General features: G+C 51.1%; 1 protein-coding gene and 1 non-coding gene across 2 annotated transcripts in view; one reads left to right on the top strand and one right to left on the bottom strand.

Moving 5' to 3' along the window:
• The window catches only part of SLC7A5 (solute carrier family 7 (amino acid transporter light chain, L system), member 5), a 68,521-nt gene that overhangs the window by 33,639 nt on the left and 8,948 nt on the right, over positions 1–25,934 (top strand). Inside the window, exons 3-6 of the mRNA XM_015415478.1 lie at positions 14,035–14,140; positions 15,911–15,955; positions 22,182–22,305; positions 24,638–24,741. Of these exons, the coding sequence (XP_015270964.1) occupies positions 14,035–14,140; positions 15,911–15,955; positions 22,182–22,305; positions 24,638–24,741 (379 nt within the window). The remainder of the gene's footprint in view (positions 1–14,034; positions 14,141–15,910; positions 15,956–22,181; positions 22,306–24,637; positions 24,742–25,934) is intronic.
• Positions 19,349–19,420, bottom strand: TRNAA-GGC. Its single transcript has one exon. It is a non-coding gene; the product is annotated as a tRNA-Ala (tRNA).

The raw sequence follows: 25,934 nt of genomic DNA, 5'->3' as shown, positions 1-25,934 counted from the left end.
CTGACCACTGTGTGAGACAGGAGGCTGGACCAGATGGAATATTGGTCTGACCCAGCAGGGCTCTTCTTACGTTCCTCACTGGCAATAATTTTTGGATAGGTTGCTTTGAGCGGGAGAGGGCACCTTATGACGTATGGTGGCCGCAGACCGCTCAGAGGTTTTAGGGCTCAGTGCCTGCGATTGTGCCTGGAAGCCGACGAGGAGGCAGCAAACCGTCCCTAATGGCCAATCCCAGTCGGTAATCCGGCAGAGGCCTTTTGAACCAACTGTGGTTTTCCGAATGCTTCTCAAAGCTAGCCTCCCTCCCATGCAGTAAATACAGTGTCGCTAGTATTTGCTGAATTCTTTGCTGTCTGGAGCGCCGGTGTGTCTGATTTAGGGCCGCCGCCGAGCAAATGCAGGGTCGTTTAAGGACTCTGCAAATGGGCTTAACGTCAGTTGCTTTCCAGGGAAGGCGCAGAACCAGCCCCAAACTCACGCGGAATGTCCTTTCTGCTTGATTTATGAATCCGGTCAACTTTTGTAGGCTCGGCCAAGAGTGGTCAGTTCTTCGATGGGCAGGAAGGTATCACGAGAGTTAATCCTGCCCCCTGCCTGCCCCCCCCCATCAAAGCAGAGGGGGAGGGGGATTATGTGCCGAATGAGAGGTTCCGCTTGCCTAGGTCTTTGGTAAGAGCCGCACGAACCGCCAGCCGTGCCCTCTGCGTGCCTGAGCTGATCCGTGCCCCTCAAACGAATGCCAGCCCGAGCAATTAATCGCTGGGGCAGTCAGGCGGCTTCTGCCCACTCGAGGAAACGCCTCACCTTGCTTACTCTTGCGAGAGAAGCCGTTATCCCCCCCCCCTCAGGAGAAGGGCTGCCTTTGTCTGGTTCAGTTGGCAGGCAGACGTTTTGGCTGGCGGTGCCCGTATCTTTACTGTACTCGGAATTTCTCTCTCTCTCTCTCTCTCTCTCTCTCGTGTGTGTGTGGCTTCCTCTTTTCCTCTCCCAACCTCCCCCTCCCCTTTACAGACTTATTCGCCTAATTCTTTGGCCGGCACAGAAAGGGCGCAAATCCTTGTTGCAGATTTTCTAATTAGGACGGCGTTGAAGGGTAGGGAGGGGAGAAAAACGTTTGGCGGCCCTCCCCTAGTTGCAGACGTCCAGGTGATTGAGCGTGGACGACAGCTCCTTCGCCGTTGTACTGATTACTGTTTGCTGGAGGGCCAGGCTGCCTCGGAAGGTGGCAGTTCTATTTTCCGCTGTTAACGGTTGCTGATGGACTCTCACGTCCGCGGGTTTGTTCTGTCCCCCCTGAAAGCCATCGGAGCAAGCTGGGACTGTCCCCGCACTCTGGTCCCGGTGAGGGCTGTCAGTCCGTTACGTATCCTGTGTAGATGTACTCTTTGTCTGTTTTGAATTTAGTGACAGCGAACTGACTTAGGTGACCCTGAGTTCGACACATGGAAGCTGCATTACACTGAATCAGACTTTCTGGTCCATCAAGTTCAGTCTTGTCTACTCAGGCTGGCAGCCGCTCTCCAGGGTCTCAGGCGGAGGTCTTTCCCATCGTCTACTGCCTGGTCCCTTGAATTTGAGATGCCGGGGATTGAACCTGGGACCTTCTGCAGGCCAAGGAGATGCTCTACCTCTGAGCCATGGCCCCTCCCTGGAAAATGTAAATGTAAGAACACAAGAGAAGCCAAAGTTGGATCAGGCCAGTGGCCCGTCCAGTCCAACACTCTTGTCACACAGTGGCCAAAAATGCCAGGGGCCATCAGGAGGTCCACCAGTGGGGCCAGGACACCAGAAGCCCTCCCACTGTTGACCCTCCCCAAGCACCAAGAAGACAGAGCATCACTTGTCCCAGACCGAGAGTCCCTATCTATACCTTGTGGCTAAGAGCCACTGATGGACCTCTGCTCCATATGCTTATCCAGTTCCCTCTAGAAGCCGTCCATGCTTGTAGCTGCCACCACCTCCTGTGGCAGTGAATTCCATGGGTTAATCACTCTTTGGGTGAAGAAGGACTTCCTTTTATCCGTTCTAACCTGATTGCTCAGCAATTTCATGGAGTGCCCACTTGAGTTCTTTTATTGTGAGAAAGGGAAAGTACTTCTTTCTCTACCTGCTCTATCCCATGCATAAACTTGTAAACCTCAATCACGTCACCCCTCAGTCATCGTTTCTTCTAGTGCTTCAGGAGGAGGACGGGGGGAAATCCCCTTTCTCCACACCATACAGAGTTTTAGAAACCCTTTGTCATGTTCTTTTCTAACACAGAAAAGGTAAAACCCTGTAGTCCTTTCGCAGTTACAGGAAACGCATGTACATCCTGAATGTACATCTCTGTGTAAGAAAGAGCCAATGTTTGTTCATTTTGCAAATGAAACTGGGGACCTGTACCCGGGAGAGCGTGCAGTTTCAGTTGCGTGTGCAGCTGTACTTGCATGGAGTGTGACGTGAGAATTCCCAATGCGTGGGCATTCTGTGTCATGTGTGAACAGGGTCACAGTAGCCGTTCCTCGTAGAGAAGGCGTTCCACCCCTTGATGGTTTTGGTTGCCATTTCTGTACCTTTTCCAGATCTCCAATTATATCCTTTCTGAAATGCAGCAACCAGAACTGGGCAGCCACACGACGCATCTGCGTGATGCTGTTACGATGGTGGGCCCCTTCATTTGTGTCTGTTTCCTAATCATCCCCAGCATGGACTTTGTCGCCGAGCTGACATTTTCACTTTTCCATTTGACGGTTCGATACCGCCCTCAGATCTTCCTGGGTTAGAATGACTGCCTGTTTGGGTGGTGTCTTCAGTTGGAATTCTTCATTCCTTCCCAGAGCATGTCACTCGCTACTTACCCTGAGACCCCTATCAGCGAAATAAGCATCAGTTTTCTGTGTCTCGCGCTCTCCCAGCTTCCGTGGCGTCCTGCAGAAAACGAGCGGCGCGCCGCTTCGGCTTTGCCCGTTTTCCAAACCGCCAAAGAGGTGCGTGGCTTCGCGCTGAGATTTTTTGGCTCTGTTGCAAAACCAGCCAGCCTTTAACTGGCGCTTGTTCAGCCCATCCGCCAGGCTATCTGGAGGGCTTTTAATGTGGTTTTTTTAAGCTAGGCATTTCTGCCACCTCTGGTTAAATTGTCTGAGCTGCCCCAAGGGAAGAGGCTTATGGGGGAAGCAAGTCCCGCTGCTGCAGGGCGCCTTGCCTCAAAGGGAGCTCAGGGTGGAAACCGGCCGCCGTACCTTTTGAAGAAGGGGTGAGGCAATCGGGCAGGCCGAGTAATGCCACTCTGCCTTGGCAGTTCCTCTCAAGGCGGCTTGAGGGGGGCAGACGGTCAAAGAGGAGGAACCTCTTTGGGCCTGGTGCGTTGGCCAAGGTGGGACTCTCACCCTCCCTCGCTCATGCGAATTCTTCAAAGTTCCGTTTTTGGCGCAGGGCTGGGACGGGAAGGCCGGAGTCCTTTTTCCCAGGCGCTGGACGTGTACAAACACCGTCGCCTCTTCACTTTGAGTTAATAATGCATTTTTAGCCCAGCGGGGAAGGCGGAAATCTGGCAGCCAACCGCCCCTTTTGTGTCTCTCGTCTTCGGCAATTAATAATAGCACTCTTCATGGGTGTTTCGTAACGAACTTTGCCCGTGCCTCCTCATCTGGGGGAAATAATTACTTTTTTTTTTACAAAAGAGAGAGATGAAGGCCGGGGGGGGGGGATAAGTTCTTCTGACGTCCCCCTCCCTTCCCACAGTTATGTAAGCCTAGATATTTTCAGCCTGGGTTTAGATTGGGGTACTTCAGTGGGCCATTTCTAGCCTTTCTCCCCTGGGTACACCTTCCTTCCCTCTAGAGTCATGTTTTAGTCTTTGGTATGCTTTATGGAGGAGCTGCGGTGGCTCAAGGGGCTAAGACGCTGAACTGCAGGCTGTGGAAGGTCAGTAGTTCAACAGTTCGAGACCCGAGTGTGCCGCAAGACGGAGTGAGCTCCCGTCTCTAGTTCCAGCTCCTGCCAACCTAGCAGTTTGAAAGCAAGAAATTGCAAGTAGATAAATAGGTACCGCTTCGGTGGGAAGGTAACAGCGTTCCGTGCACCTTGGTGTTTAGTCATGCCGGCCACATGACCACGGAAACGTCTTCGGACAGCGCTGGCTCTTTGGCTTTGAAACGGAGATGAGCACCGCAACCCTAGAGTCGGACTCGACTGGCTTTCGAGCAAGGGAACCTTTACCTTTACTTTATGCTTTATGGAGAGGCATGTTCTGTGGGCACTACCAGGATCAAAAGGTGGGTGAGGGAAGAATTATTCGGCGGTAAACTAGCAACGGCGAGGGGACTCAGTTTACTCACTTCATTTATACCCCGCCTTTCTGCCCAGTGGGGACCCAAGGCCGCTTACATCAGTCGTTTCTCCTCCGTTCTCTTCACAACACCCCTGTGAGGTAGGTTGTACTGACTGGCCCCAGGACACCCAGTGAGATTCCATGTCAGAGTGGGGATTCGACTCTGGGTCTTCCAGATCTAGTCCAACGCTGTAACCACCCTGCCACACTAAGTCTCAGGGAGATTGCACCCATGACTGCTGGGCAGGCCGTAAGATTTTGGCTTTTTTAAAAACACCTACGGTTGGCAAAAGGGCGGCCATCTTGACTGCTGCGTTAGCCAAACCGGCTGGCCAGCAGCCAGCTCGGCAGGGGGGGCAGGTGAGCTAGGGTCCATTTTAGCCAAGGGTTGTCCTGGATGGACGTAGCTTAGTGGAAGAGCCACTGCTTGGCATGCAGGAGGTCCCGGGTTCGATCTGCAGCTAAAAAGGACCAGGCAGTACATGACATGAAAGACCTCAGCCTGAGACCCCGGACAGCCGCCGCCAGTCCGAGGCGACACAACTCACTTCTAATTCTCCCAAAGCTGTGGAGTCCTGTGAGCAAAAATTCTACTTTGTGAACTACCGGCACTAGAAGAAGAAGAAGAGGAGATTGGATTTATACCCCGCCCTTCACTTGGAGTCTCAGAGCGGCTTACAAACTCCTTTCCCTTCCCCTCCCCACAACAGACCCCCTGTGAGGTAGGCGGGGCTGAGACAACTCTGACACAAACTGCTCTTTTTCAAGGACAGCTGTGCCAGAGCTTGTGACTGACCCAAGGTCACATCAGCAGGTGCAAGTGGAGGAGTGGGGAATCAAACCCGGTTCTCCCAGGTTAGAGTCCACGCACTTAACCACTACACCAAACTGGCTACCGGCACTGGCTACCGGCACTAAAGTTGTGAGCGAGCGATTCGGCCACTGCATAAATTAGTTTCCTCTGGAGCCCTCCTTGCTGAGCAAAGACAAAAATGTGTGAGCCGGAGGCTAAAAAACTGTGAGCTAGCTCACACTAACTCACCTTAGAGGGAACACTGGTCATTTATTTTATTCATTACGTTTGATTTCTAGCCCGTCTTCCCCTACACAGCAGGCTAAGGGCGGGTCACAGCCTACTCAAAAAGATACAGTGATTTTAAGTTAATGCATAAATCATAAACACAATTACGGCAATCGTGCTGTATAAAGTCCATAAGAGGCACCAGTGAAACAATTTAGGGAGGTGGATGGAATTTCAGCTCCCGTGTAGTTGTAGATCAAAGCAGAACAAGGGAAGCGGGTGGGTGAGGAGCAGCTATGTTTGAGGGATTAATAAGGGAGAAAGGGGGGGCGGGGGGGGGGGGGGGGGCACTGTAGATGGGTTGTCGCAACCTCGACCAAAGGCCTGTTGGAACATCTCTGTTTTACAGGCCCTGCGGAACTACACTAGATCCCACAGGGCCTGGATCTCACTAGGGAGAGTGTTCCACCAGGCCGGTGCCAGAGCTGAGAAGGCTCTGGGTTCGGTTGAGGCTAGGTGGACATCTTTGGGGCTAGGAATGACCAGTAGATGTTGAGCACCTGACTGGATGGCCTTGGGCAAGCCGTAGTTCTGATAAGAGCTGTTCTTGAAAAAGAGCCGTTTCTGTCAGGAGCTCTCTCAGCCTCACCTACCTCACAGGGTGTCTGTTGTGGGGAGGGGAAGGGAAAGGAGTTTGTCAGCCGCTCTGAGACTCCTTTGGGTAGTGAAGGGCAGGGTATCAATCCAGTCTCCTCCTCCTCTTCCTCCTCCTCCTCCTCTTCCTCTTCTTCTTCTCCTCCTCTTCCTCCTCCTCCTCCTCTTCCTCTTCTTCTTCTCCTCCTCCTCCTTCTCCTTCTTCTCCTTCAAAGGAGTTTGTAAGCCGCTCTGAGACGCCTTCTTCTTCTTCTCCTCCTCCTCCTCCTCCTCCTCCTCCTCCTCCTCCACTGGCGTAGGCGTCAGTGGTCCCCCTTCCAGAGTTGGGAGCTGGATCCACAGCCCCACAGCCCAGGGATAGGACTTCACTGGACAGGGCCTTGTCAGGGCATGATGCCGTAGAATCCACCCTTCAAAACAATTTTCTCCAGCTGTAGTTTGGTGATCCATTGTAATACTGGGGGATCGCCAGCCCCCACCTGGCAGTTGTCAAACAAAGAATACGCGCCGTGAAGTATGACGAAGATTGCAATTTATGTAAACAGTTGAATGTATGTAATGCAGTTAATATCTCAGTTTCTAGGTGCCAACAATTCAACAGTCATTTAGTATCCCTTATTAACTGCTGATGCAGTCACATTCATTCATCCAGCAGGTGAACTCCAGATATTCCAACTATAAAGTGTCCTCGCTATGATTTGACTTTGCTGGAAACCGGAAGCGGTGGAGGTCGTCAGCCGACTTATCTTCGGAGTCGTGTTTGTGAGCTTTGTGGAAGCACAGGACGGAAAGTTGTTCCGTTCAATTGTTTACATAAATTGCAGTTTTCGTCATGCTTCGCAGTGTGTCTGCTTTGTTTGACAACCTATCCCGTGACCGCTCTACTTTTGTAGCCCACCGGGAGGCTTGGAGCCCTGCTCGGAGTTCCCAAATTCCTTCCTTTCTCCAGTGAGCCGTAACGAGCTCACCTGGATTTTGGAGCCGGGAGCCAGTCGGGCCGGGACCTGCTTAACAGCCTCTGGGATGCTTCTGTTTCTGGCTCCGCCAAACCATCAGTTGCTCCTCGGCGCCCAGCCTGGGTTTGTCTCCCTCCCCTGTGATTTCGGTGGCCGGGCTCCAGTTTTGCCATTTATCTGCTTTTTAATAATCACAGTTAATAGCCAATTTCTGCAGATTTATACAGTCCTGCTTGGACTGGGGGCATGCATGAGCTAAAAATTAAAGGGTTCCCAACATGCAGCAAAGGCATGCCTCTGCTCTTCCCACCCCCGCAAAGAGCCCCCGGGTGACGAAGGAGGGCAAGTCAGCCTCACCAGGAATTTGGCTGCTGGAGGGGCGGCAGGAGGGGCACACAGTGTCGGTACACGTTACTTTTAATTTGGTTAATTTTAGAGTCAAGTGCGGTCGAAGAGGCATTTAAGGCCGGTGCCATGGCGTGGGGAGCGTCGGCGCGCTGGGGCAGCTGCCACTGTGTTCCAAGGGCCTGTTTGGCAAATGGGCGGAATTAAGAGGGAGGCTGGTGTTAATTGGGAATAGGGGAGGGGAAAGTGCAGCGGAGTATAAATAGCAAAGATCACTTCGGGCAGGAGCAGGTGGCCGGGGGAGGCTTTCCACCCACCTGGTGGCGTCATGTTCTCGAGCTGTGCAGTGCATTTCCAGTTGCACCTGTCCAGTGCCCCCCTCTCTTTCAGGTCAGCAAAGAGAGGACTTCTGTTAAGAACTTCTGTTATTTCTTTATAAAAGTTATAGGGCACCTTTCTGGCCCTACAAGGGTGGCCGAGGCAGCTAACAGTCTAAAGCATACAAGATAAAATTCCAAAGAGGTGAGCCGTGACTCACGAAAGCTCATACCCCGCCACAAATTTTGTCAGTCCCGAAGGTGCTGCCGGACTCTTGCCCTTTTCTAAAGATGAAATGACATTACTAAAACCATTAAAATCAACACGTGTCATTAAGACATTTTCAAAGAGTTAAGAAGCAGAGTTAAAATATAGACAAAACCGTCAAAATGTAGACAAAACCTAAACACATTGGTTAGGGAGGAGGAGTCGTCGGGGGCGTGCCAAATAAAACAACGAAGACTTTGCCCGCTGCACATAAGAACATGAGAGAAGCCAGTGTTGGATCAGGCCAATGGCCCATCCAGTCCAACACTCCCATCACACAGTGGCCAAAAATACCAGGTGCCCTCAGGAGGTCCAACAGTGGGGCAAGGACACCAGGAGCCCTCCCACTTCCCCCCCCCAAGCACCAAGAAGACAGAGCATCCCTTGCCCCAGACTGAGAGTTCCTATCTATCCCTTGTGGCTAATAGCTACTGATGGACCTCTGCTCCATATAAGAACATAAGAGAAGCCAATGCTGGATCAGGCCAATGGCCCGTCCAGTCCAACACTCTGCCACACAGTGGCCAAAAATACCAGGTGCCCTCAGGAGGTCCAGCAGTGGGGCCAGGACACTAGAAGCCCTCCCACTCTTCCCCCCCCCCCCAAGCAGCAAGAATACAGAGCATCCCTTGCCCAAGAGCAAGAGTTCCTACCTATACCTTGTGGCTAACAGCCACTGATGGACCTCTGCTCCATCTGTTTATCCAATACCCTCCTGAAGCCGTCCATGCTTGTAGCTGCCACCCCCTCCTGTGGCAGTGAATTCCAGGTGTTAATCACTGGTAGAAGATGGCAACAGAAAGGGACAGGTGAGATGGCCCTCTCCCTGTTTCCCCCAACCCTGATCTCGGAAGGTTGCCGGGGTCTGGAAGTTCAGTTCAGACCCAGTGATACAGCGCATGGCAGAACTGCCGAGTTGCCAGTACCTGCGTGGGTCTTGGACGTGGGCAGCATCTTCTCTGCCAGGCCCAGGAGGGGAACAGCATAAGCTGCCTGGCCAGCATGTGAACTCTGGAAGCCGTGGGTAGAAAGGAGGCAAGAGCCAGTGGGCGCATTTGGCAGGGCGAACCCGAGCGTGTTGCAGCCTCCAGGGCCTGGTTGAAGTATACCTCTGGATGAGGTGAAGGCACTTTGCCCGCGGGACTTGGCGCTCGTGGGCCATGTAGCTGCCTTTGCGTTGAGTGGCAGCCCAGTTCAAAAGAGACACCGTGTGAAAACAGAGTGCCCCGGGCACAGTGTCCCGGTTTGCCCTTGCCAGCATCGTATGTCAGCCGAGTCTTTGCAGGTTGCTTCGGAATGCGCTAGACTTGCCTCGTCTGCTGTGTTCGTTGTCTAGTTTTTGTGTCTAAGAACATCAGAGAAGCCAATGTTGGATCAGGCCAATGGCCTATCCAGTCCAACACTCTGTGTCACACTGCGGCCAAAAATACCAGGTGCCATCAGGAGGTCCATCAGTGGGGCCAGGACACCAGAAGCTCCAACATACCACCCCTAAATATATAGGTCTTTTGCAACCTGCAGTTAGCAACCCTACTCCAAGGATCTTGGGACCACACACGTAACACTCTGTGCTAATTTTGCCCCCACAACAACCCTGTAAGGTAGGGTAGGTAGAGAACTCGTGACAAACCCAAGATCACTTAAGATTCCTAGGCTGAAAGCGGAGGAATTGTGTGAAGTGAAACAGGATGGATCCCAGCTGGGGATTATCTGTAGATTTGCCAGACCCCCTAGGGTTGCCGGAAGGAATTTAAAACAAGAAATCACTGGCAACAAATATCAGCCCTCTCTAGGCACAGGGGCTGAGAGCTGATGGATCTCCGCTCCATATGCTTATCTAATTCCCTCTTATAAGAACATAAGAGACGCCAATGTTGGATCAGGCCAATGGCCCATCCAGGCCAACACTCTGTGTCACACAGCGGCCAAAAATACCAGGTGCCATCAGGAGGTCCAGCAGTGGGGCCAGGACACCAGAAGCCCTCCCACTGTTGTCCCCACCCCCAAGCACCAAGAATACAGGGCATCACAGTTTGTTTTACTTTTTCTGTTTAGCTGTGTTATTGATAGTCCACCTTCTTCCCAGGGACTCGAGGCAAATTACCCAGAGCGAATCAGGACAATCAACAAGTTCAATAAATTATGCAATAGGTTTCAGTTGTAGAAGCCTGGTAGTAGCCAGCAAGTGTAAGAGTAAGATTGTGCATGTGTGTGTGTATTAAGAAATGCCAAAAAAAAAAGCAGCTAGATGGGTAGGGGAAAGAGGCTCCTGTGCTTTGAAGGGGTTTTGGAGAGAAGCCGGCTTTCTGACTCACGCAGTCTAAAGCCTCTCCTTTCGAAGCTCCAGCTGCCCTCCAAATATTTGAGGTCTGGAAGTGTTTGACACACACATACCCTCCACCTTTGCAGCCAACCCCCCTTGCAGCCAATCTCCCTAAACTTACACAGGTTCAGGTTTGTCATGGGCTTTCCTAAAATGGCGACAGGTCTAAAGAGTTTGAGGGAGAAGAGAGCTCTCCTTGCCTGGGGGAGGCCAGTGGTTGAGCCAGAAGGTCAAACCTCACCGTCTGCCACGGAGCTCTCAGGTCTCACTGGAGCATGTTCTGTTAGGGAACTGGCAGCGGGGACCGAGGAGATGTCTGCAGCCGAGCACGTGAAGGTGGAAACTGGCCAGGAGGACCAAGAGGAGGGCCTGCAAAGGCACAATCCCAGAGACTCAGTGAGCAGTCGGGTTAGAACGGATAAAAGGAAGTCCTTCTTCACCCAAAGAGTGATGAACACATGGGGTTCACTGCCACAGGAGGTGGTGGCAGCTACAAGCATGGACAGCTTCAAGAGGGAATTGGAGAAACATAGAGCAGAGGTCCATCAGTGGCTATTATCCACAAGGCATAGATAGGGACTCTTGGTCTGGGGCAAGGGATGCTCTGTCTTCTTGGGGGGGGGTAACAGTGGGAAGGCTTCTAGTGTCCTGGCCCCACTGCTGGACCTCCTGAGGGCACCTGGCATTTCTGGCCACTGTGTGACACAGAGTGTTGGACTGAATGGGCCATTGGCCTGATCCAATGTTGGCTTCTCTTATGTTCTTATGGATAAGCATGTGGAGCAGAGGTCCATCAGTGGCTGTTAGCCACAAGGTATAGATAGGAACTCACAGTCTGGGGAAAGGGATGCTCTATATCCTTGGTGTTGGGGGGGGCAACAGTGGGAGGGCTTCTGGTGTCCTGGCCCCACTGCTGGACCTCCTGAGGGCACTTGGTATTTTTGGTCACTGTGTGATGGGAGTGTTGGACTGGATGGGCCATTGGCCTGATCCAACATTGGCTTCTCTCATGTTCTTATGTTCAGTGGGTGAAGTCTTCGTTGTTTTGTCTGGCACGCCCCCAACGACCCCTCCTCCCTAACCAATGTGTTTAGGTTTTGTATATATTTTGACAGTTTTGTATATATTTTAACTCTGCTTCTTAACTCTTTGCAAAAATTTTAATGGCACATGTTGATTTTAATGGTTTTAGTAATGTAATTTCATCTTTAGAAAAGGGCAAGAGTCCAGCAGCACCTTCAGGACTAACAAAATTTGTGGCGGGGTATGGGTTTTCATGAGTCATGGCTCACCTCTTTGTGGGAGGGCTTCTAGTGTCCTCCTGGCCCCACTGCTGGACCTCCTGATGACCCCTGGTATTTTTGGCCACTGTGTGATGGGAGTGTCGGACTGGAGGGGCCACTGGCCTGATCCAACATTGGCTTCTCTTATGTTCTTATATGGAGCAGAGGGCCATCAGTGGCTGTTAGCCACAAGGTATAGATAGGAACTCACAGTCTGGGGCAAGGGATGCTCTGTATCCTTGGTGTTGGGGGGAACAGCAGTGGGAGGGCTTCTAGCGCCCTGGCCCCACTGCTGGACCTCCTGATGACCCCTGGTATTTTTGGCCACTGTGTGATGGGAGTGTCGGACTGGAGGGGCCACTGGCCTGATCCAACATTGGCTTCTCTTATGTTCTTATATGGAGCAGAGGGCCATCAGTGGCTGTTAGCCACAAGGTATAGATAGGAACTCACAGTCTGGGGCAAGGGATGCTCTGTATCCTTGGTGTTGGGGGGAACAGCAGTGGGAGGGCTTCTAGCGCCCTGGCCCCACTGCTGGACCTCCTGATGACCCCTGGTATTTTTGGCCACTGTGTGATGGGAGTGTCGGACTGGAGGGGCCACTGGCCTGATCCAACATTGGCTTCTCTTATGTTCTTATATGGAGCAGAGGGCCATCAGTGGCTGTTAGCCACAAGGTATAGATAGGAACTCACAGTCTGGGGCAAGGGATGCTCTGTATCCTTGGTGTTGGGGGGAACAGCAGTGGGAGGGCTTCTAGCGCCCTGGCCCCACTGCTGGACCTCCTGATGACCCCTGGTATTTTTGGCCACTGTGTGATGGGAGTGTCGGACTGGAGGGGCCACTGGCCTGATCCAACATTGGCTTCTCCTACATTCTGTTAAGTTCTTAGTGGTAGAGGATGCGCTTGGCATGCAAAAAGTCCCCGGTTCAATCCCCAGCACCTTCAGGTAAAGGACAAGTCAAGTGGTGTGAAAGACCTCCGCCTGAGTCCCTGGAGAGCTGCTGCCCGTCCGGGTAGAGAAGACCGACCTGGATCCAGCAGTCTGATTCAGTACAAGGCAGTTTTGTCTGTTCACGCCTCTTTCGGCAAAGCGTTCTTTGGGAGCAGGCTTGTGTGGGCGCTCCCGTGGCGTTCCGGGTTCAATGATGCTGGTCGCAGCCAGCCCAGCAAAGGGAACTGTGGGGTTTTGTGACGGTAGGAAGAAAGCGGCTTTTCTTGGGAACTCTCCCTCCCCTCCCACTCCCCATCCTTTCCTCGTCAAGAACGGCTGGAATGTTGACTCGGGAAAGGGCGACGGGTTAAGCCCCACCGTAGCAGAAGCGCTTCCCCCTGTGACCAGGCTACCCCGGCTCTTAGCACCCTAAGACGAATCACATGGGCGGCAGCCGGGAGGTCAGGTGGCTGCCCGAGACCTTCCCCGATGTCTTCCTGTCCCCTCTGGGCATGCTCGTGCCAGGGAACGCGATTTCGGCCTGTTCCCACCCTTTTCCAGAGTCCAGGCTTGGCCTTCAGATCAAAAGGCATAAAGCGAAATTTGTCCCGAGGCATTTTGTAATGAAAATAAACACTGGATGCAGTGGAAGCGTCTCCAACAAGTGTACAATTGAAGGACACCCCCACCCTTATCCCCCCCCCCCCTTTCCTGGGCTGTTTTCCTTCAAAAATGAGCAAATAGCAGGAAGCCCCTGGGTATCCAAGCCCTTCCCACGTTTCAGGGGGACGTGCGGATTTAAGGGTGTCTCTGGCCACCAAAAGAACAGGACAAATCCTGTCCTCTAGACACGGGCTGTGCGATTTCTCGCTGAAACCCTTCGGCCGGTGGTTCTCAAACGCTTTCAGGTGGGACCCTTGAAAGTAATTTTCTCCTCCAAAACAAAATGCAAGAATCGTACATCGGTTAACATGGAACAAGTCTGTATTTCTCATTTTGAGTATTTAGAAACGTGTGTCTTAATTAAGCATTGTTATAAATATTTCATGATCATTCCTCACATGAGGCAGAGGCGATTTGACATGGAGTCACACGTTGCCACATGAATTTTCGTTGGGGGGGGGCATAGCCAGTTTGGTGTAGTGGTTAAGAGTGCGGACTCTAGTCTGGGAGAACCAGGTTTGATTCCCCACTCCTCCACATGCACCTGTTGGTGTGACCTTGAGTCAGTCACAAGTTCTCTCAGAGCTGTTCTCTCAAGAGCAGTCCTCGAAAGAGCTCTCTCAGCCGCACCTACCTTACAGGGTGTCTGTTGTGGGAAGAGGAAGGGAAAGGAGATTGTAAGCCACTCAGAAACTCCTTCGGTTAGTGAAGGGAGGGGTATAAATCCAATCTCTTCTTCTTCTGCGTCCCCCCCAGTGGGTTTCCCTGGTGACCTCTGGCCAAGCTTCATGGGAACTGTCATTCTGTGATGGTACTGAAAAATGTCACTGGAAAAATCCCACTGATGGGGATACACTTACTTTTAACTGTATGCCACCTCTTTCCGTACGGACAGGCCCGCCAGATTTGGACACGTCGTATCTGAATTTCTTGTCTTTTCTGTTCTATCCCGTGCAGGTGACGTGGAGAACTTGAGCATCGAACACTCCTTTGAGGGCACAAACCTTGAAGTCGGGAAGATAGTCTTGGCCCTGTATAGCGGCCTTTTTGCTTATGGAGGCTGGTAAGGGCGTGTAGACGTGTCTGTCCCGCAGATTCGGGGAGGGGCCGTGGCTCAGGGGGAGACCGTCTGCTTGGCATGCAGGCGGGCCCGGGTTGAATCCCTGGCATTCTGGGTTTTGAGCATCTGATAGTTGGTGATGTGTGAAGGGCCTCTGCCAGAGACCCTGGAGAGCCACTGCCACAATACCGATGGTCCCTTTCAGCATAAGGCAGCCTCTTGTGTTCGTATTGGGGAGAAGCCATGGCTCAGTCGAAGAGCTTCTGCTTGGCATGCAAAAAGTCTCAAGTTCAATCCCCGGCAGCTCCAGTTTTTGTTTTTTTTAAGACGCCAATGTTGGATCAGGCCAAAGGCCCATCCAGTCCAACACTCTGTGTCACACAGTGCCAGAAATACCAGTGCCATCAGGAGGTCCAGCAGTGGGGCCAGGAAGACACTAGAAGCCCTCCCACTGTTGACCCCCCTCCCCCCAAGCACCAAGGAGACAGAGCATCACCTGCCCCAGAGCCCCTATCTATACCTTGTGGCTAATAGCCACTGATGGACCCCTGCTCCATAAAAAGGACAAGTCAATTGGTGATGGGAAAGACCTCTGCCTGAGACCCTGGAGAGCTGTAAAGAGGGGCTGTGGCTCAGTGGAAGAGCCTCTGCTTGACAAGCAGGAGGTCCCAGGTTCAATCCCCAGCATCTCCAGCTAAAAAGGACCAGGCAGGAGGTGATGGGAAAGACCTCCGCTTGAGACCCTGGAGAGCTGTAAAGAGGGGCTGTGGCTCAGTGGAAGAGCCTCTGCTTGGCATGCAGGAGGTCCCAGGTTCAATCCCTGGCATCTCCAGTTAAAAAGGAACAGGCAGGAGGTGATGTGAAAGACCCTCGGCCTGAGACCCTGGAGAGCCGCTGCCATTCTGAGCAGACAAGACTGACCTGGATGGACCCAGGGTCTGATTCCGTAGGAGGCAGCGTCACGTGAGTCCAGCGCTCACGAGATCTCCCAAGAAACAAAGGGGAGGTTCTGTGCCACTCCTTCAGGTCTGCCTCATGTGTATCTGTTCCAGAGAAAGAATGGGAGAGGTGTTCAAATGAACACTCTTATCACCTAAGCTACCATTTGATGAATAGGCATGCTCTGTTCAGGATAGCGCTTAATCTAGCACTTTTTTAAAAAAGAAAAGAAAAATGGGCCACGTTACGTGCCTTGGGTTTGACTTCCATGGCCAGCCTACAGAAACAGTGGGACTGGATATGGGTGGAAATGTTGTGGTGGAATATTTGGCTTTCAGAAAGCCAGGGTTGTTTTGGGGGGGTTTTTTGCTTCTTTTCTTGGCATTTGGAGGAAATGCAGATACGTGTGCAAATCCTCATGTGGTCACACCTTTCCTATTATTCCTTCCAACAATTTTTTATAATTATTTTATTTTACACCTCTCCTTTCCCCCCAAAGGGGCTCATGTAATTCTCCTTCAGTGTTCCCTCTAAGCTGAGTTAGTGTGAGCTAGCTCACAGATTTTAGCCTCCGGCTCACACTTTTTTGGTCTCAGCTCAGGAAGGATGGCTCTAGAGCAAACCGATTTATGCAGCAGCCAAATTGCTCAGTCACACCTTTAATGCCAGTAACTCACAAAGTACAGTTTTTGCTCATGAAACTCCACAGCTTAGAGGGAGCATTGAATCCCCTTCCATTTTATTCTGACAACGTTCTGCTGATGAACAGGTTGTGATGTTGTGCAAATGCACCATCCCAATTACCTTGTGATCTTTTGCTTTTAAAAATTGCAGGAATTACTTGAATTTTGTAACAGAAGAGATGATCAACCCATACAGGTAGGTTTTGCCGTGAAGCAACGTATTGACCGGTGGGGAAGGTGTGTGAGGAATCCCATCTGCTCTTTGTGTTTTAAAAGTCCCCTCTGTTTCTCAGTGTAAGGCTTTTGACCACCACCACCCTCTCTCCCCCACCCCCGTGTGAATGGCAAACTAACCCATTGGTTATCTTAAGAGAAAAAACTTGAGGGCATGATTATTATTATTTTTTTGCCTGAGGTGGAGAGTTTGCAGTGGTATTTGTGGGTGGTGTTTTGCTCCTCTATATATCTAGTGGGGCATCTTCCTTGGTTTTATCAAGGATCTCTGCATGTGCCTTTTGCAATGGCTCTGCAAATGCCATCAAAGGCACCCCAGTGTTCCCTCTAAGCCGAGTTAGTGTGAGCTAGCTCACAGTTTTTTAGCCTCCGGCTCACACATTTTTGTCTTAGCTCAGGAAAGGTGGCTCCAGAGCAAACTAATTTATGCAGTAGCCAAATCACTTGCCAGTAGCTCGTAAAGTAGAATTTTTGCTCACAAGACTCCACAGCTTAGAGGGAACATTGCCCCTGTCCCTTTGGAAAGGTGGCATCAGGGGGCAAAGCCCCAAGGCAACCTCTTGCCCTGGTTGAGGAAATAAAATGCATTCCAGGTGGGCAGCTGTAAACGCATTTTTAAAAATGAAAAGGAAGATGGTTCCATTCCTCCTCCACCTCCCCCAGAATAGGATTTTCTTTTTTTAAAAAAAACCCCGCTCTTCAGATGGAAAAAGCCACTACCTGGAAAGCCCAGTAAAATTCGGAAGACACTCGGGCCGTGTTGTGTGGATTCGCTATGCTGTCTGGTGTTTGATATGCAAACGACTGAATTGCTGAACAAAAATAATTCTGTTGACTGAAAATAATTCGAGTTTGTTAAAGTTGTGCGCTTGTATCATATTGCCCTGAAATTAATGGCTCAGGCTAGCTCCGTCTCGTCAGATCTCGGAAGCTAAGCAGGGCCAGTACTTGGGTGGGAGACCACCAAGGAAGTCTAGAGTGGCTATGCAGGGGCAGGCCAGGGCAAACCACCTCGGACTGTCTGTTGCCTTGAAAACCCTATGGGGTCACAATAAGTCAACTGTGACTTTCCACCACCACCTGGTTTTCAATATACAAGCTCCTGATTTACTGAACAAAACCAATTCTGTTAGCCAAAATTAACTCAAGTTTCTGATATTGTGGCCCCAGTCACTGCGGTTTTCGGCGGGGGGGGGGGGGGCGTGGCTAATTTTCCCGGCACAGTTTGATCCGCGGTTACGCGATCAGACGTGCCGGTGGCACACCACGGGTCCTCCCCTCGGCGCCGGCGGGTAAACGAGGGACCGGAGGGGAATGCCGCGCGCCGGCGCGATTACACCACCGGCGTCTGGCGGCAGCCCGTGGCAAACGTTTACTAGTACTTTGGCGGTACTAGTTTTTTTACTCGCATTGTTGGCGGTAAGCCACGGGTGCGCTCCACTTCCCAGATGTTGGGGTGTGATCGCGCCCGGAAAATCCACCCACCATCCGTGCCTCTCCCGCGGCAACTTTGCCGTGTGACCGGGGCCTGTGTGTGTTAAAACTGTGAGCTTCTATCACATTTATTCATTTATGTATCCAAAGTATTCCCAACCACATTTCTGCAGTTTGCTGGTTCAGACGAAAAGTAAAAAGCTGCCTTAAGATATAAGATCCTGGAAGGTGGGGAATGTTTTAAGTAGAACTGGTTCTGATTTATGTACCAGCATTTAAAACAGGGCTGTTTATTCGGAGCAGGTTTACTGCCTTACTTTTGGATGACTTCGTTCAAACCTTGCTTATCAGATACAAGTGTTGCCAACACTGTCTTCTAGTCGTGCTTCCATAAATTTTAGCAATTGTGTGACTTAACAAGACTCGGCAGGAATTAATGCTCTTCCAGATAGTGCTGGTTGCGGGGGGGCGACACCCTGCCGACTTTTTGCTTGTCAGTCAGGCGGTGGTTAGAAGGCACGGTAGCATTGGCAGTTGGGGAAAGTTGGCAATCGTTCATTGTGTAGCTTGGTGCGTACGAGGCAGGAGGCAGCCCCGTAGCTAGGGAATTCATTGGGAGGGGGCCTTGGGAGGCCGGCCAGCTAATTAAATGAAAGTACAGTGCAGGTGGTGTTGGAGCACTTTGGGGGCAGCCCAGGAGGGAGGGGGCCCAGAAGAAACACTAGGGGGCCAGGCCCCGTGGGCCCCGTGTTAGCTACGGGCCAGGCAGGAGGTGTATCCATTTCTCCGAACTCGAAAGGCACAAGGTATTTCCCAGGTCGCTTGGATCACAGCTAGCTGGTGCTGTGTCATCAGTATCAACTGGAATGCAGATGCGAATTCTGCAGATGTCTTGTGGCAAGATTTGTTGGGAATGAGCACGGGGTCCAACACCCCCCCCCCCCGCAGCCTTGTGAAGGGAGAGACTCTCTGTGGCTGTGCTGTGTTGCCGAAGGCAGAGCCCTCCTCGTCCCCCAGAGTGCTTGGGCCAAGCTGCAGAGATTCCAGGGCGCTTTATTACTGACCAAGTATTTTTCCTGCGGCCGTCAGTGACTGGCAGCCGGGTTGGCCTCTTGTGGCTTTTCAGTCTGCAGGTCGGTCCCCACACCAAATCGGGAAGATCTTCCCTCCCTCCCTCCCTCCCCCCTCCGAGTTTATTGTGTTGCTGGGAGGGACAGACCTGCCTTTTGTTCAAGCGCTTGGGATTGTTTGGTTTGTTTGGTTTCCTGTGGGCCGTACCTAACCCAGCCGGTCCTTTGTGCTCACGCAGTCTCCTTTCTGTCCCAGAACTGGGACGTGTCCTTCATCGGGAGCTGGGTGGCTTTGCGGCATTTAATCCTCACCCCACTCCCCATCCACCCACCCACCCCTCGCTGGCTCAGGGCAACCGTGAATCCCTTTGAATTAATCCGTTCAAGGGTGAACGAGGCCCCTGCCGGCCAAGAGGGGCGAGGGTCCCTTCAAATGTCTCATTAATCCTTCCCATTTTCTCCCCCTCCCCCTCCCCCACCGCTGGCGTGAAGAATTATGCCTGTATCTGGGTTGGCTTCATGCTTGGCCATCACTCCTGTAAGAATGGGGGGAGGGGAGTGAAAGCACATAGGGATACATGAAGGTGCCTTCTACGGAACCAGACCCTGGGTCCATCAAGGTCAGTCTTGTCTACTCAGACTGGCAGCCGCTCTCCAGGGTCTCAGGCAGAAAAGGGTCTTTCCCGTCACCTACTGCCTGGTCCTTTTTAAGTGGAGGTGCCGGGGATTGAACCTGGGGCCTTCTACATGCCAAGCAGAGACTCTGCCACTGAGCCACAGCCCCTTTTTGCAGCACTCCAGGGTCTCAGGCGGAGGTCTTTCCCATCACCTCCTGCCTGGTCCTTTTTAAGTGGAGGTGCCAGGGATTGAACCTGGGACCTTCTGCATGCCAAGCAGAGGCTCTACCACTGAGCCACAGCCCCTCTTTACAGCTCTCCAGGGCCTCAGGCACAGGTCTTTCCCGTCACCTACTGCCTGGTCCTTTTTAATTAGAGATGCCGGGGATTGAACCTGGGACCTTCTGCACGCCAAGTAGAGGCTCTTCTACTGAGCCACAGCCCCTCTTTACAGCTCTCCAGGGTCTCAGGCAGAAGTCTTTCCCATCACCTCCTGCCTGGTCCTTTTTAACTGGAGATGCCGGGGACTGAACCTGGGACCTTCTGCGTGCCAAGCAGAGGCTCTACCACTGAGCCACGGCCCTTCCCCAGATAGTTTTGCGACAGCAAAGCTAGCAGAGCCTGAATCGAAACTGAGTGCCGTTAGGGGTGTTCCTGCGCCGGATACGGCCTTATCATTCTTCCAAGTTGTGGGTTGAGCAATGCCGCAGAGGAGCTAGGACCCACCTTGCATTGTGGAAGATGCGGTTTAACCATCCGTCCGTTAATGTCGCTCATGCGGTTAGTTCATCCGATGAATGGAACACCCAAATTCAAATCCAGGAGCACCTAAGAGATCAACAAGATTTTCAGGGCGTGAGCTTTTAAGAGCCAAAGTTCCCTTCGTCAGATACGAGGAGGAATGGCGATCTTTGAGTCCTCGTATCCCAATCGGAAGGTGGGAGGGTTGCTGCAAAGAAGGGACACAAGGATGCAGAGGTGTACAATACAGAATGTAATCAGGTTCATTAGAGCAGAGGCAAATGCTGGAGGGCAAGAATACAGAATCTAGAGTGAGGTGTGAATCCTATGTCCCTATTCAGCCCTGGGGGTTCCATTGTTCCAAATTTGTGAATAAACTCAAATTTAGCAGTTTCCTGTCATAATCTCCAGAAGGATGGAAAAATATTGTTTAACGGAGCGGGCACTGTTTGCTCATGGCAAACTTCATTTTAACAATATCCTGGCTAGGGATGGGCACAAACCTAAATTTGTCACAAAAATCGCCTGGTTCGTGAGCCAAGGTTCATGCATTCTCGCTGGCAATGAACCTCCCATGACCCTCCACGTGGTTTTTGGAGATTCATGAGGTTTGTGGTGGTACGTGTTGAGAGGGAACTTGGAAGGGGTGTGCATAGCTAACCCGAATAAAAGCCAGGTTTATTTTTTTGGCTTTTGCTTGGGTTAGCTATAGCATGGAGAGGATCAGCTGGGGCAGTGGAAGCTGACAGCTCCTCAAGCCAGGTCTGCATGTGGCAGGGAAAGACCTCCCTGCCGCATGCAGATTCTGGGACCAGCTTCTCCTGCAGCATGGGTTAACCTGCACCTCAGGAAAAGCCCTCCAAGCCAGGCCTGTGTGCAGTGGGGAGAGACCTCCCCGCCGCATGCAGATCCTGGGGTCAGCTTCTCCTGCCTGGCACTCTCTGGCCCACAGGGGGTCATTCTACCCCATCACGAACCTCATGAAATGAACCGGTTAGGTAAACGCGAAGGTTTGTGAAGGTTCATGGTTTTCCCGGTTTGTGCCCATCCCTAATCCTTACTTCCTGAACAAGTTTTCTAAGGAGCGAAAGTTACTTTTAGTCCTCGTTTATCGAATAAATACTGCAAACCGCTATCAAGCAGCCCCAGAAGGGGTGCATGTGGCATATTCACACACTGGTCCTTCCATCTCTGCGCACTGTGTCTGGCTGCCTGAATCACAAGTCTTTGTCACTGAGCATGATATTTAAAATCCCCACATCTTGGGTAAGGTAGCAGCGTTGATCAAATGCAGGCTTGACTTTGTGGTTTCTCTTTGTCGATAGTGGTGGAACAGGCGGTCAAGTTACAGCCAATCTATGGCAGCTCTTTAGGCTGTTCAAGGCAAGAGACGCAAAGAGGTGGTTTGCCCTTGCCTGCCTCTGCAGGGCGACCCGGGACTTCCTTGGTGGTCTCCCATCCAAGTAGAGACTTGTGGGAACCCCGTAGGGGTTTCAAGGCAACAGACGAACAGACGTGGTTTGCCCTCACCTGCCTCTGCGTAGCAACCCGGCACTTCCTTGGTGGTCTCCCATCCAAGTCCTAAGCAGGTTCCAAGATCTGATGAGATGGGGCTAACAGTCCCAAATTGGCACTCCCGTCTTCCTCCTCCTGCTCCTTCCCTTGTGAGACAGTGGCACCGTTAGGATTTCAGCACCATCTATAGTTAATTAGATCTACCGTTTCAGCCTGATGTGTTTTAGTCTGACGTTAAAAACTGTTCTAAGAGCTGCGGTGGCTCAAGTGGTTAAGATGCTGAACTGCAGGCTGTGGAAGGTCAGTAGTTCAGCAGTTCGAGACCCGGGTGTGCCGCATGACGGAGTGAGCTCCCGTCTCTGGTCCCAGCTCCTGCCAACCTAGCAGTTCGAAAGCAAGAAATTGCAAGTAGATCAATAGGTACCACTTCGATGGGAAGGTAACAGCGTTCCGTGCGCCTTGGTGTTTAGTCATGCCGGCCACATGGCCACGGAAACATCTTCGGACAGCGCTGGCTCTTCGGCTTTGAAATGGAGATGAGCACCGCAACCCTAGAGTCGGACTCGACTGGCTTTTGAGCAAGGGAACCTTTACCTTTACTTTTTAAAAAACTGTTCTATTTGATTGTGTGTAGACTGCCCTGAGGCAAGTCCCACCAGAGGGGGCGGTTAATAAATTCGATAAATAAATCATAACCTGGATGAAAACATTGCCGAAGTTTGTTGCTGGGGGGAACAGACAGGGGAGGAGGAAAGTCTTCAGCGTTGCTCGTGAAACACGCTGACACCCCTTCTGCGTCTTCCTTCTTCAGAAACCTGCCGCTAGCCATCATCATCTCTCTGCCTATTGTTACCTTGGTTTACGTCCTGACCAACCTGGCATACTTCACCACCCTGTCGGTAGACGAAATGCTGGCGTCAGAAGCGGTCGCCGTGGTAAGACGAGTCACTCGGAAATGGCTTCCACCTTTTCGGCACTGCTGAGACCGTCGGAGCGGCGTGGCTCCCTTTATCTCGGGTCTCCATCTTTGTCATTCAGCCAGCGCCGGTCTCTCTTTTTTCCCCTCCGGGAGGGGCCCCTCAGTGTTCAGAGCAGAGACAATAAGGGAGGCCTTGTCTGCAAACCGTCACCGGCTGCGTAATCTCGTGATCGGTTGCCAGAGCGACGCCTTGCGGAAAAAGCAATCCGTCAATATTGATCTGAGATGTCCCTTTTTTATTTCCTTTTAAAAAAAAATTTGCAGCGCCAGCCGTTGAACGGATCCTTGCCTTATTTATTGGCTGTAATTTTAAACCGCTGGCGCTGGCAACGGGTTTTAATTTATAAAGGCAGCCCTTGAGCTGTGGAGTCACTGGTTCAAATCCCTGTTAAGGGGAAGTCTTTCTGTCTAAATCACTTTTACTTATTGATTTATTGAGCTTGTTCATAGCCCGCCTTTCTCAGTTGGACTCCAGGTGAATTACACAGAGTGAGTCAGTACACTCGACAGGGTGGGACGTTTCAATAAACAGTGCAGTAAGAGTGGGGTCGGAGCTGCGGGTGGCTCAAGTGGTTAAGACGCTGAACTGCAGGCTGGAAGGTCGGTAGTTCAGCAGTTCGAGACCCAAGCTCTGCCAACCTAGCTCCTGCCAGCTCCTGCCAACCTAGCAGTTCAAAAGCAAGAAATTGCAAGTAGATAAATAGGTACCACTTCAGTGGGAAGGTAACAGCGTTCCGTGCGCCTCGGCGTTTAGTCATGCCGGCCACATGACCACAGAAATGTCTTCGGACAGCGCTGGCTCTTTGGCTTGGAAACGGAGATGAGCACCGCAACCCTAGAGTCAGATTCAACTGGCTTTCGAGCAAGGGAAACCTTTACGTAAGAGTGGGTTCAGTGTTCCCTCTAAGCTGAGTTAGTGTGAGCTAGCTCACAGTTTTTTAGCCTCCGGCTCACACATTTTTGTCTCGGCTCAGGAAGGAGGGCTCCAGAGCTAACTAATTTATGCCAAATCGCTTGCTCACAACTTTAATGCCAGTAGCTCACAAAGTAGAATTTTTGCTCACAGGACTTAGAGGGAACATTGGTCGGGTTGTAGAACCAACCAGAAGTCTTAAAACAGGACTGAAGCAAAGCAGACGTGTTAAACTGACGCATTAAACGATGCAAAAATTGCCCAGTAGGATCCGTCTTTCAGCAAGCTATGCACAGTAGTATAGGCCACCGTCTGTAATAATTTATCCAAGTCACTTTGCGAGTCATTTAGTCCCATGCGACCCTATTGCCTGTGTAGAAAAGCACTCTTGAAGAATTAGTTTTGCATAGCTTGCGGAAACCGTTTTGGGGTGGGGGGCACTGTGAGGGCAAAACAGAAGGTGGGGGGACCCCACCAACACTGTCTTGAACTCCTTTTTTTTAATTATTTTTATTGAGTTTTCCAATATAATGCATACATCTACTGTGTTTCCCCGAAAATAAGACACTGTCTTATATTTATTTTTTCTCAAGAAGACACACTAGGGCTTATACCACAAAGGCATAGAAATCCTTATTTTTGGCGTAGGTCTTATTTTCAGGGAAACAGGGTATAGTGTCTTTTACATTAATTGTTCATCCATTTATCACCATATATACATGCTTCTAAACTGCAACACAATCACCTAGCAAATACAATTTCCTACTTATTCAAACTTACAAGCATCCAATAATTGTATATAATTATCTGTATCAATCTTCTCTCCTTGAGATAGTCCACTATCTAGATTTTCACTTATTCCAACAATGACATTTATTCTACCACTTATATTTGTCTTTATCACATTTTATATTTGCTTTAATTTTCCTCTTTATTTAGTTTTTCCCACTGTGTATTGATTATTTCCCTCCCGCCTCTCTCAGTCTTGAACTCTTCATAGGAAGGGCAGGGTTTCAGCCACGATAGCCGTCTCCTTTCGCAAAGGGCCCCACAGCCTTCATGGTCACCCTCACGACGACTCCGTGAGGCTGATCACTACATTTCCTGGTTTGCCGATCAGGAGCCCAAGCCGATATTGGCTTTATTAATGCCATCTCATAAGGGGACGGTGGCTGCGGTGGGACTTGAACTTTTGTGGCACCAGAGTTTAGTTCTGGGTCAGACGGACTTTCAGACCTTGCATATCCAGCACCCGCTGACTCTCACCCGCTCTCCTGTCGCCGTACTTCCACATTTCTATGTTTTTCCCCCCCACACACACACACATTATTGTCAGGAAAATTGACGTGCTTTCCTCCGTCTTTTTTGGCTGTAGGATTTTGGGAACTATCACCTGGGAGTCATGGCTTGGATCATCCCGGTCTTTGTTGGCTTATCGTGCTTTGGGTCTGTCAACGGGTCCCTCTTCACGTCATCCAGGTAGGTTCCCCACAGTCCTGTGCCAAGGCGGTTGGGAGACATCAGAGTCTCCTGGGGCAGTCAGAGAATTATTGCTATTGTTATTATCAGGGCTTTTTTTTTGTAGAAAAAGCCCAGTAGGAACTCATTAGCATAACAGGCCACACCCAACAGCAGAAACTCATTAACGTATTAGGCCACACCCCAACGGCACAGCTCATTAGCATATTAGGCCACACCCCATGCCTTCCCTTAGCTTGCCTGGGCGCCCCGTGGCTGTGGGAAGCCCGGGCAAGCCAGCCCTTAGACAGGCCAAGGAAGCCATGGGGAGGCATTTAAATGTCTCCCCGGTCCTTCCAGGGGGCCCCTGGCCTACCCGCCTTGGAGTCGGGGGGGGGTGTTTTGCTCTCCAGGCCTTCCCTCTGTAGCCAGGCACGCAGAGGTTTTGGCTGTAGTGGGCGTGGCCAACTCTGAAGCCAGCCGGAACTCCGTTCCTGTGCGTTCCTGCCCCAAAATAGCCCTGGTTATTATTATAACAATTATACCTCTTTTCCGGCGTATTTTGCATATCAATGTTTATGCTAGGCTGCAAGTTCCTGCTAGCTGTTTTGGAAGCTGATCTTCAGCTGAAAAGCAGGATCCAAATTTTTAAAATTTAAATAATTTGCATTATTTAATTGCCATCTGGATTGGTTGGATTTATGGCTCTACTGATGTTTTTTGTTTTCGTTTTTTAACTGTAATTTAATTGTAATTTTAAATGTTTTATAATGACTGTAAATCGCCCAGCGCCTGTTCACAGGGTGGGCAATTGTTGTTGTTGTTGATGATGATAATAATAAAGAGCTAGCAGGCACTTGCAGCCTAGCATAAACATTGATATGCAAAATACGTTGGAAAAGAGGGCGGTTCTCAGTGAGATCTGGAACTGGGCATGAGAGAATTGCCTCTGCCTCTTCTCGCCTTCTGAAAGAAAGGAGTCCAGCAGAAAATACTTCCAGTAATTCCAGGGGACATGTGCCCGGCCTCTGTCTTGTGTTTACACATGCTGTTTGTACCGGAGTGCCCACCTCATGAGAAGGGGGGGGATGAGTAAGAACAACCCAGCATGGCGTTCTCCTTCCTGCGATGGACAGAGGCAGGGGTCATTTCATAGAAAAAGAGGTGCAGGAGCTCATTAGCATAACTTATTTGCATACGCCACACCCCCTGAC

The sequence above is a fragment of the Gekko japonicus genome, unplaced genomic scaffold (assembly GCF_001447785.1).
Source record: "Gekko japonicus isolate JY-2015 unplaced genomic scaffold, Gekko_japonicus_V1.1 scaffold1502, whole genome shotgun sequence".
Lineage (NCBI taxonomy): Eukaryota > Metazoa > Chordata > Lepidosauria > Squamata > Gekkonidae > Gekko > Gekko japonicus.
Note: the sequence above shows the minus strand (reverse complement) of the source record. Positions and strands in the feature narration are given on the sequence as shown.